Source organism: Alternaria ethzedia, assembly GCF_023757985.1.
Source record: "Alternaria ethzedia strain BMP 0044 chromosome Unknown scaffold_39, whole genome shotgun sequence".
Lineage (NCBI taxonomy): Eukaryota > Fungi > Ascomycota > Dothideomycetes > Pleosporales > Pleosporaceae > Alternaria > Alternaria ethzedia.
The window spans coordinates 228,775-241,205 of NW_026056232.1; the positions used below are offsets into that span (position 1 = coordinate 228,775).

Consider the following 12,431-nt stretch of genomic DNA (forward strand, 5'->3'; position numbering starts at 1 on the left):
AACACGTGCTATAGCTAGTCTAGTAAAGATAACTATATAATTCTTAGATAAGAAGAGAATAGCTCTAACTTTAACGTATTATAATACTATAAGAGAGCTTAGTGCTACTAAGAACCTAAGCTCTTATAAGGTAAGATAGACTTAGAAACTACTTACTATATAGCTTTATAGCTACGCTATGTCTAAATATAATAAAGTTACTAATATATTATAGACTAGTTTAGAGAAGGTATAGCGTAAGATACTATAGCTACCTATTCTACTTAAGAAATAAGAATATCTATTTAATAGTGTTATAGTACTACTAGGTAAGCGTTATCTATAAGTACTACGTATTACAAATATATAAAATATCTAAGATAACTACCTTTTATTTAAAAGAACGCTAAGCTACTTTAAGCTAAAGGTACTCTTTTAAGATACTATAAATAGAGATATATACTAATATAATATAGAAGTATATTAAGTAGTAAAATAAGCTTATTAATAAGTTTAATAAGAGATATATAGATAATAAAATTAAGAGTATACTCTATACATTCTATTAAGTCTACTAGTAGAAGTTAAAGGTAAAGAAAGTGTAAGGTATATTTTAGCCTAAACTATATAATTAATATAGTATATACTTACTATTATATAGACTACTTTACCTAACTAGATTATAGTATATATAGAAGGTTTTATAATAATAATAAGTTTAAAATTCCATAAATATAGTAGTATTAGTGTAAGCTTTGTAAGCTAAATAATAATATAAACTTATTACTAATATATTATAGTGCTTAAGTAGAAAGTAGAGAGTAAAACTAGATAGCTAGAGTTTATTACAAAGAACTATATATAGATAGAGTATTTAGGTAATAGATTTCTAGACTTTAATAGAAACTTTAAATATAACTATACGTACCTTTTACTACACTAATATAGAGTATATTATATAGCTATCTAGAATAGAAAGTAAGAGGTAGCTATTATATAGCGCGTAGAAGATTATCTAATCTTAGCTTTTATATATATACGTACGTAAGACCTACGTAGTAATATATATTATAAATTTTATATTAGGTAATAGCTTCTATATTTTATAGTAGCTAGTCTAGAATAGATAGAAGAGTTTTATACTATCTACTTAAGAATAGATATTTAATAGAGATAGTTATAGAGTTAAGCTAGGTTAATACAAATGTAATATATTAATAAACTATTCTTTTCTAACTATACTATAACGCTATAGTAATAATAAACCTAGATAGTAAAGTTTTACTAGCTACGCTAGACAAACTAATAACGTAATAATAAAGGTATTATTTTATTCTATATAGCCTTAGAGAGTTATACTTATATATTACTTTCTCTAGACTCTAAACTATAGACTAAGAGATTATTAGAATTAGAGTAGATAAACTTCTCTATTAATTTACCTAAGTCTATAGACTAGAGCTTATTATTATAATACTAGTTATCTAATTTCTTATCTAACTTCTCTTCTTTCTACTTCTCTTTACTTAATAAATTCTACTAGTTAACTTCTATACTAGATATAGCATTACTCTCTTTACTATCTTCTAATATCTTCTTAGTAAAAAAAGACTTTATCTTTCTTTTAAGACCTATATATAATATATTAGTAAATAATTATAAACGCTAGACTAAATTATTACTTTAGTGTAATAGTAAACGTAATACTCTAGTCTTTTTTATAACCTATCTATATCTATATTACCTAAGAGTTAGCGTCTTCTTTTTTAGGTTTAGTTTAGTAATCTTTACTATTACTACGTCTCTATTTAACTCTATAGTAGTCTTAATAATAGTAGGTATTCTACTCTATATAGGCGCTATATATAATAAGCGCTTCTACTATAAAATAATATAATCTAACGTTAACTAGTATTATACTAGTTGTTACTATAATAGAGTTATATATATTTAGTGCTATAGGTTTAATAATATTACTAATAGATTTATACTAGGCTAGCTATTTCTTAGCTACTACTAGTACTTATAATAGTTACTAAAAGATATTAGTCTATAACTACGCTTAACTTATGCGTAATTCTTATAATATATTAGTAATAACTTTATATTTAATATATATACCTCTTACTAAAAATAGTAGGTCTAGGTTATAGAGGCTGTATTAAAAGTTTAGTAGGCTAAGTAGTAGTAGTTAGGCACTACTATACTATATTAACTATATATAGTTACTTTACTAGAGGTATAGTTAGCTTTACTATAAGTAATACTATATAAGCTATTAGTATTAAATTATAGTTATAAGAGAGAGAATTAAATATACTAGCTATATAGTTACTATATAAGTATTAATAGACTTATATAATAAGAGTAGAAAGAGCTAGTAGTATACTATAAGTATACTAGAGGTATAAAGTTATAGAGGTAAATTAACTTAGAAGTAGATAGTAAAGAAAGTATATATAATGTACTACGTAAGAGATATACTAGTCTAAAAGAAAGTATAGCAAAAGTTATAATTACTCTTACTATCTACTATATAAAGTGTAGCTAGCTCTAAATATACGTAATAATAACTAGACTAGTAAAATATAAGTAATATATTATAGGCATAGCTCTTAGAGAACGCTACTTAGGTAACTAACTACTTTTTAATAATAGAGAAGAGTAGAATATATTTTAGATTTAATATAATAAGTAAGTTAGTATATTCTACTATAGGCGCTTAAAGCTAAGAGGTTATCTAGTAGATTTTAATGCTGTACTAGCTATCTAACTATACTATTCTAGACTATACCTACCTTTATAGTCTACTTAATAACTAGTATATAGTTACTATTAACCTAGAAGTACTAGAAGAGATTCTATATAGTATTAGCCTAGAGAGTAGAGAAAAGTAAAGTATATTTACCTTAGAGAACTAGCTGCGCTCTATAGTAGTAAAGGCCTATAGTACTATTAGAGAAAGAGCTAATATAATACGTTAAAGTATATACTATAAAGAGTAGATATAGATTATCTAGCGCATAATAATAAGTCTATAGTAATCTAGTTAATAAGTAATATGTTACTATATAATAACGTAGATTAATAGCTCTAGATTAAACTATACTCTAGATCTACTATAATATATTAGCTATATATTAAAACTATCTATATAATTAGTGTACTTACTTATATTATAGGTAGACCTTTAGCAGGTATAGACATCTTTACTATACTTTTCTTTACTAACGTAACTAACGTAGATCTTAGTACTTAGAATATAGCTATTATATTTAGGTTCTTATTATAAAGCTCTAAACTTATTCTTAAACCTAGATCTAGAGCTACTTAGTTATCTTTATTATTAGACTTAGATTAAGAGTTATTAGTAATAGTAGAGCTACTATAGAGACTATAGAGGTTAGGTTTAATATTCTTAGAGAAGCTACTAGTAGTAATAAAGGTAACTAGTAAGTTCTTCTCTAGCTAAGTAGGTTCTCTAGGCTTTGTAGATAATAAATTATTAGTTTTAGATAGATTATTAGAGTTAGTCTAGCTATAATTAGTATTATAATAGAAGCTAATATATTACTAACTACTTATAAGTAGATTATAATCTTTACTCTCTATTTTTAGTGTAAGGTAGTTAAATAAATATTCTAGAAAGAGAAAAGTAAAGAAAGAAGTGCTTAATAGATAATAGAATTAGTGCTAGTAAACGTGTAGTCTAGCGTAAATAAATAGTTTCTAAGATTATCTTTACTTAAAGCTAACTACTAGGTAAGACTACGCTACTCTATTATAATATTATATTAATAATATATTATATTTATGCCTAAACTAAAAGTATAGACCTTAGACTTCTATTAAGTTTTATTCTACTAGTAGACACTAACTTTCTTCTATTATATAACCTACCTATTTAGGTATATAGGTACTTATAACCTTAGAATATACTAAAAAGATAATAAGAGTAGTATAACGCTAAAATATCTAGTTTACTATACTATAAGTAAGTTTATAAGTCTAGCGTAAGTCTAATATATATAATATATTAAATATTAAAAGGCTATTTTATAATATTAATTAGGCTAGATATTACTAATATATCTTATACTAATAATAACTCTAGAGACTTTCTTAGCTTATATCTATAAAGGTATAAGTTAAGGTTAAGATTAAGTAAGATAGAAAGTCTAGACTAATAATAATAACTAAAGAGTATAACTATATAGAGGTTTGTTTAGAGATAATATACTACTCTAAATATAATATATATTAACTAAAGATTATTTAGAATTATAACACTAAGTAAATATAGATTAAAGTCTTAAATAAGATAAAGATAGCTTACTACTTACTTACTAGCTATAATCTATATATCTTACTAGCAGACCTAGCTATACTACTAGTATGTATAGTCTTTCTTACTGCGTGTACGTATCTTAAAGATTAACTATTAATATACTAATATATTACTAGAAGTATAGAATTAAGATATAGATCTAGTAGAAGATAAACTAGACTATAAGTTATTTATAAACTAATATAACGTAGTTAAAGTTAATAAAGCTCTCTAACATTAGAATATAATTACTTACTAAGATTAAGAAATTAAAAAGTATAATAAGAAGCTAGTATTATTATAAAACTAGAGGTATATAAGCACGCGTAGGTAGTATAGAGTTTTCTAGCTTTACTCTCTACCTAAACTATAGAGTAGAGATTATCTACGCATTAATAAACGTAACTAGACTAACTAATATTCTTATAACTTAGATATATATACTACGCCTTAACTATATATATTAGAGTATAGTTAAGTAGATAAAAATAACTATAGTTAGAAGTATTACTATATAACTAATAGTATGTAACCTCTAGTTAGATAGCTTAAATACTTAATAAACTTCTTTCTTCTTAATACGTAGATAAAAGCTTACACTTATTAACTAGATAGATACTTACTTAATAGACTACTTAATAATATATAATATATTATAGAACTAGAGACTACTACGTAATAGAATAAAAGAAAGTTATATAACTAATTACTCTTTAACGTACTAACTAATATACGTAAGATTAAATATTCTTATTATTATAGTTTGCTAATATATTTCTATAGCTATTTTTAAGATTTAGAACTATAGAAGATTAAGTTAGGTAGATAACTCTAGTTAATATACCTAGTTTCTATAAAACTATCTACAATAACTCTATAAAGTATATAGATAATATACTTAATTATAAAAGTATACAAAAGTAATAGTATAATATATCTCTACTTAATACACGTAAGGTAAATATTAGCAAGAGTAATTAGAATAATATTAGTAGTACTACTATAGTAGATATTCTTTATAAGTAGTTCTAGCGTAATAAGTAGATAGTATATTTAATATTATTATTAGCTTATTATATAGCTAATATATTATAAGAAGAGTATAATAAATAGACTAGATAGTACTATAATAGATAATACTTTCTATAGAGCCTTAGTTAATAGCTTTTATCTAGATTCTTATAAACGTAATAAGAATCTAGATAAATAAGTAACTAGTAATATAATAAATAGAGACTCTAAGCTATTATTCTACTATAATATAGTATTATAGAGAGTTAGATTTATACTTTAATAAATACTAATATATTATAAACTAGAAGATACTTAATTAGCTATAAGAAGACGTTAAAGCTAAAGTACTTAATAATACTATTTTATTTTAATAGTACGTAGTTAATTACCTAGTATTTAATATAGTAATACTAATCTCTATACTACTAACCTTTCTACTATAAAAAGTAATATTATTTAGTAACTATAAGCTACCTAAAGATAAAGATAGTCTAGTAATACTAGTTCTACCTAGAACTAAGGCTACTTATAGAAACTTTCTAAGGTATAAAGAAAAGATATATAGAGATAATATAGAAGTAAGATACCTATATAGAGTAGTAAGCTATACACTAATATATTATAAGTAAATTTAAAAAAGGTAAAATAAGATATTACTAGCTATAATAAGTTTTAACCTATAGAAAGTTATATAAAGTAGCTATATAAGCTATATAAAGAGTACTAACGTAAAATAAGAAGCTAGATAAAAAACAAGTTCTTTATTTATATATAAAGAATTTATAACTAATATTTCTTAAGTATACTTTAAGATACTAAAGTGTAAGAACTACGCTTACTTTTATATAGATAAAGAAATAGCGCTAGTTAAGAAGTAGAACGTATAGTATAGGTAAAGATAACCTACTATATATTATATTACTAATATATTATAGTATCTATATATAAGAACTACGTAAAGAGAAGGTAGCTAGATCTAAATCTATAATACTATATTTACTATAGAGATAAGTAAGGTATAACTTATAAGTTATATATAATACCTTAGCTTAGTATAGATATATAATATTAGTTAAAGAGTAGATATTATATAGTAGATAATAGTAAAAGCTAAGGTATTATAGCTTAATAAGCCTACTAAGTTAGTAGTATATTAAGAATACTTTACTAATATTTCTATAGTAGTTAAACCTTTTTCTATTATCTTTTCTACTAATTAAGATATTAAAAATAGAAAGTTTACTTTACCTACTAACTCTATAACTATAGTTAGTATTTTTAGATTAAATAAGTTATATAAGTATTAAGATTTATTATAGTATATTAGAGAAGCTAATTTTACTAAATATATTCTAAGGCGTAGCCTACGTATTTAAAGTATAAATACTTTAGAAGTAGGTTCTTAGTAAAAGTATATTATATAAGTATAGCTTATTAATATATTATATAACTACTAATAAATATATAGTTATAAATTATATTAAGTTAAAAGAAGTAGCTTACCTTTCTACTATAGATAAGTTTAGATATACTCTAGAAGTAAATAACTACATTAATAACTAGAAAACTAAAAATAGCTAAAGTATATTAGATAGAGTAAATATAGTATAGTAATAGAGAAAGTAGTTTAGAAATACGCTTCTAGCTACTTAGCTTACTATTAGATATTTTTAGATAATTTATAGATACTTTAGAGTCTCTTTAACTTAGCGTACTTACTATTTAGTTTAAATAAAACTATATTCTATTAGCTTTATAATATATCTACTTAGAAATATATTATATAAACTTATAAGTTAGCTATAAATACTTATCTTTACTATTTAGTTTATAATATATTACTAGCTACTCTTAATATAAGTTTAGTATTTAAATAGTAGAAATTACTATATCTAAGTAGAGTTACTATTATGCATAAAATAGCTAAGGTTTAATTTTCTATAGCGTAAGAGATTGCACGCAGCCTCTATTTACAAGAACTTACTTTAGCGCTGCTACAACTTAGTAGCGGCTGTCTAATCTCTATGCTAGCCGCTTGCCGCAAATGCATCCCGCCTTCCCTAAGCGGCGCCAGTAGCAGGGCACAAACGGCAACGAGGCCCATCATAACAGTGATAGAGGACAGGCGCCGTGGGTGCTAGTAGAGACGTGCGCCCGTGCTGCTGCCGATCGTCTAAGCGTGCCATTGGTTGGGGACGCGTTAAGCCTGTTGGCGTGCAGTCTTGATGCAGCTAAGACGCGCAGAACAGAAAATCACGGTTGCTTGGTGCCTTAGCGCGGATAGCCGATGTGGAACCGGCTACGGATAGACAGCCGAAACACCAGAATGCACCCGCCCGGGATGTGACTGCTGCGGTTAATTTATGTGGCACAGAGCCGCGGGAAGGTTGTCTTTTGCGACGGGTCGATACCATATTGTTCCCAATAATTCCGCTTCCGCAGTCTGCCTTCTTGTGGAGGTCGTGCTCGAGTTTATGAGCGTTGTCCCCGGTAATTCTGAGGATATCTCGGTATTCCGGAAAAAAGCAACACCAACAAACATTCGTGTCAGAGCAGTGATTAAACCACCAGGTTTAATGATCCAGCGTATGAACAGTTTTAGAGCTGGCATATCCACTCCCGTTTCAGACATCTATGAACCAGATACCGTCACCCGTGTACTCAAGCAATAGGTTGCAAAAGTCAGTCAAATTTCCACCCTGAAAAGCTTGACGTTTCGCAATCGCTACCGACAAAGATACAGGTGGGATTTTACTGGGAAGAAGGCAATGGAGATGAAACCGAGAAGTGAGTTACCCCGGCCCAGTCCTAGTGTATCATACATGGCAGGGCCAGCAAGCGGAAGGAGGGCCCCGAGAAGACATCGAGAGATCGTGCTTGCAGCTGTTACAGAAGCAGCATGAACAGTGTATGCGTCGACGAGGTACATAGCGCTCGACATCTACTTGTTGTTAGCCATATAATTGATGAAAGGTCACCGAGATGCCACAAAGAAGTCTTACATAGGTGAAGACCATGTGAAGACCATGCCATGCCAACGAAGACCGTGCCAAGAATACCTATGTAGGCACAATCCAATGCACTCTAGTCTGCGCGGACCACCCGTACCAGAACAAGCCAATCGGCGTGCACAAGCCACCAAGTATCATGGGTGGCAGTCGGTATTCTGGCTTTGGATCACCACCGTGCTTCTCGGTCAACCTCTTGGAGACCGGCATTCGCAGCCACGCCACATATAACACATCCCAGCACCGAGCCGATGCCTATACCGAGTGTTGCCAGGCCAGCCTCGCCACTTGACAAACCGTGCTGGCCGTAGAAGACGATCTCAAAAGTAGTGAAGCAGACATAGAGATAGCTGTATACGATAGCGGCGTAGAGGGAAAGCAAGAAGACGATCGGGGATGAGAGCAACTTCAGTGGACGGGTGATGGAGAAGACAAAGAGACTCCTTGGCGTCTTCCCAGTGTCTAACGCTGACTGTAGACGCAAATTGCCCGTCTCCTTTCGCAAACGCTGTGCCTTGCGTTCAAGCAGGACGTAAGGTTATGACTCACGCACAAACAAGATGGACACCACGGTCACGACACCGCATGCGATAGCCATGGTCCAAAAGGTCCAGCGCCAACTCGCTGCCGGGGCAACATAGCCACCAATAACGGGACCAATGGCTGGCCCCAAGACAGCGCCGATGATATACGCTCCCATGGCTCCAGCACGCCTCTCTGTTGCCACCATATCAGCGATAGATCCAGTACCGAGTGTAACGGGGCATGAGCCTATAATGCCGGCCAGGAAACGATATGCGACTAAAGAAGCTAGGCTATCAGATACTACACATGCCACGTTGAAGACGACGAAGAAGAATATGCAAAACTTGTACAAGATAGCCCGGCCGTATAGTTATGACAGTGGCGCGATGACTAGTGGTCCGAACGTATATCCCAGAAGGAAGATGGTCGTCACAAAGGTACCGACGGTCTCGTTTGTGGAATTGAAATGTTTGAGGATATCCAGAGTAGCAGCGGCGTTGATGGTGGAGCCGATAGGTCTAGAAAATGTGAGGATGCTAGGCGAGTGGAGAGTGTGTCACTTACGAGAGAAGGGTCATGGACGTGACGATGACTATCTGCGTCATTTTCTTTCTAGGAAACCAGTTCATGGGGTTTTCTGGGTCGACTGGTCCTTCAAAGTTGACGATATCAGGATCCTCGGTACTGGATCGTGTGTGACATTGTTGCTGAAAGCCTTTTCACTGTCATGCTTTGAGGCTGACATGTCCGACATGTTACTAAGGGGACGGAAACGCGAAGCTGAGGGTCGCGGACTCAGCTGTGATTGGCTTGGTGCGGAAAAGATACTGAGAGAACATTCGTTATGGAACGGAGATGGTCAAGAGGTATATATCTTGTCAAACGATCCCATACCTCTTCCGCTTAACCCTGCTCCGCGGAAGTCGACAGCGCCTACCGCGGAAATCTATTGTTGATCCGTACATATTCCAAAGAGGATGTCGCGTATACCCATCTGTGTCGGTTATTCGAATAGCCCAGCATGGCATGTGCGTGGGTATTCCTTAGACTAAGCCTAATCTGGGCTACCGCATCCGCGGCTACGGACATGCTCCTTCTCTCTTCGAACCGATCGCGGCAGGAGCAAGAAGTGCGAGGCACTTTCACTGTTAAGAAAATGGCGCACCCGCCTAGAAGCTAGTGTAAGCTTTTCTTTCGTATAGATATTAACACTCACACCCTCATGCTCCACTCCAACACTCTTTTCCCTTTGCGCCCACTCCAACCCAGCCTTCGCCGCCACGACAATCGCAATATCAATGATGTCAGGCAATCCCAAGGCGACATCGCCCACCCTCCACCTGTGGACTCTCGATCCTGTCATCCGCGAGCTTCAGTCATGTCCAGCTGCTCGTGCAGCAGAGTTCGCAGATCTCATAATCCCTGGCCGCGTCAACCTTCTTAGTGTTGAGAATGGCAACGCTGTCCAGAGTTCTGCTACTGTTTATGGTGCCTCCAAAGTCACTGACATTCCGGAATTGACACTGTACAAAACAGGCGCTGGTTGGCCACACCCGCGCTCACTGAGAAAGATTCTGGAGAAGCACCAGTCGTGGGTCGACGAAGCGCAACTGTATCCGCCTAGACCCCCTCCTCTTTCTCTCCGTTTCTTAGAAGGTGAGACAAGTCGGGAGAGTATAGCTCGAACGCTTGTGGAATATTTGGACGATCAACAATATGCCGTATACGCAACGACGCTCTCCTTCCGATCGCCTGTAATAGACCGATGTCTCAGACTATTTCAGGGCGAGAACGAGGCTTCGAGTACGCTCACCCGGTCATCCATCGACACCACTTCGATCATGTCCTGTGGAGCTCTTCTTCCCTTGGAGGCATCAGCCTTGATGAGCACCAGCACCATACACGTCATTACCGGTGTGCGCGTATACATCGTGTACCCGCCTATGCCACATAATCTGGCGACGCTGAACAAGTATCTCATAGATCTTGCCGGAGATGTCGCGCCAAACTACGCAAGTGTATGCCAGGAGTTGGAGAACGGGATCGCCTTCGTTCAGCGTGCCGGACAGGCTGTGACTATACCGCCATGTTGTCCAACGGTGGTGTTCGCAACCAAGACCAGTGCCGCTGTTACCGTCCGTTCTCGGTACGTGGAAGACTTGCCATTGCGACTAGAGCATCTCGATATCCTGATGGCTCAGATTGTATCAATACAGCTCGTATGTCGGCAAACACCAGAAGAGTCATTGGAATACCACACCACACAGCTGTACAAGGACATAACGACCGTTCTTAGAGCACTGGAGCCGAGTGGTGCCAATCGCGCGTTGCTCTTAGCCTTGGGCGCTGTGTGGGAAAGGGAACACCCTCGTTTCCGTGGTCTCGTAGAATTACATGTCGAAAAAGCGCTGAGAGAGCATATTCGCCGGAATGTCCCAAGAGTGTGGAGCCTAGCTGTTCAGAACCAAGGTCTCAGGCATTGCCCTATCTGCAAGGTGAGCATTAAAGGTCTGCATGTAGTGTTCATCACCCACTTCCAAACAGAACACTGGGATGTGGGCGAATACACTCACCCAGACAAGGAGGATTTGATATCTGTTGCGGGTGAGGGTTCGCGACAGCTCACTGGGGATGGCGACATGTCAGACGACGGCGATCACGCTGACTCTCGTCTGACCGCCGGGTGATGTGGCTCAATCTACACACTTCAGTTCTGATGTTGATGAAGTCTACATTGCCGATGGACTTATGTTAGCAACTGAGAGCACGATGCCGCTGTCTGAGAAAATGGACTGGATCGCGGCCTGAGCTGCTCTGGAGACGGTGGAGACAGCGATGCAGATAGCTGCAACAATAGCGGAAACAAAGTTGCGCAAAGTAGCTGGCCGTCGGAATGATCTCAGAGTATGTGACTTCACATTCTTTGACGAAGTCGAGTTCCTGGAATCGGATGTCAAGGCGGATCGGAAGCGGAAATGTCCCGCACTAACCTGGACTTGGTTAGCGTTAACGTATGACGCATGCAGGCACCACTGGAATCATCTACCACCTGACCCGAGCGCAATTCCCCAAGTTTTGTTGCATTTAACATTCGGTAATTTCACAGTGTTCTGGGAAATGATGGACACTTAATATGTAAATGGGTATCATATACGGAACGAAACACTTTTCAGAGTACATGGGTACTCTCAACCGCCACATATTCACAAGTCTGACCCGATCCAACTACATCCCGATTCTATATCTAAGCGATTGCATCCCATCCTGAAACTTGATCATTCAGCAGAGCCAGAGCTTCCAACGACTTTCTCCGAGAATACCTCCCGATCTTCTCACTAAGGCCGGACGGCCAGTGGAGATCTCACCTTCTCCAAAAGAACGTGCGGTCATCTCCTTGTCTGGGATATGTCGAGAATGATATCGCCAACCTTCAAGTGTGCCGAGAATAAGATAACTCGCATGTTCGAAAGCTTGAGCGCTGCTCACACGTCTCTAACGATACATCCCGTGCGAGCACCCCCGCGGCCCAGAGAAAGAGACCGGCGTTTCGTATAAGTATGGCGAAGAGAGGGTCGGAA

The 12,431-nt window shown here is 34.8% G+C and overlaps 1 protein-coding gene across 1 annotated transcript; it reads left to right on the forward strand.

The window, feature by feature from the left end:
- Positions 1–10,151: 10,151 nt before the first annotated feature.
- Positions 10,152–11,540, forward strand: J4E87_009838 (uncharacterized protein; the record flags this gene model as incomplete). Its single annotated transcript, XM_049381412.1, has 1 exon — positions 10,152–11,540. One exon carries the CDS (start codon positions 10,152–10,154, stop codon positions 11,538–11,540), a length of 1,389 nt encoding a protein of 462 aa, XP_049228906.1.
- Between the last annotated feature and the right edge of the window lie 891 nt (positions 11,541–12,431).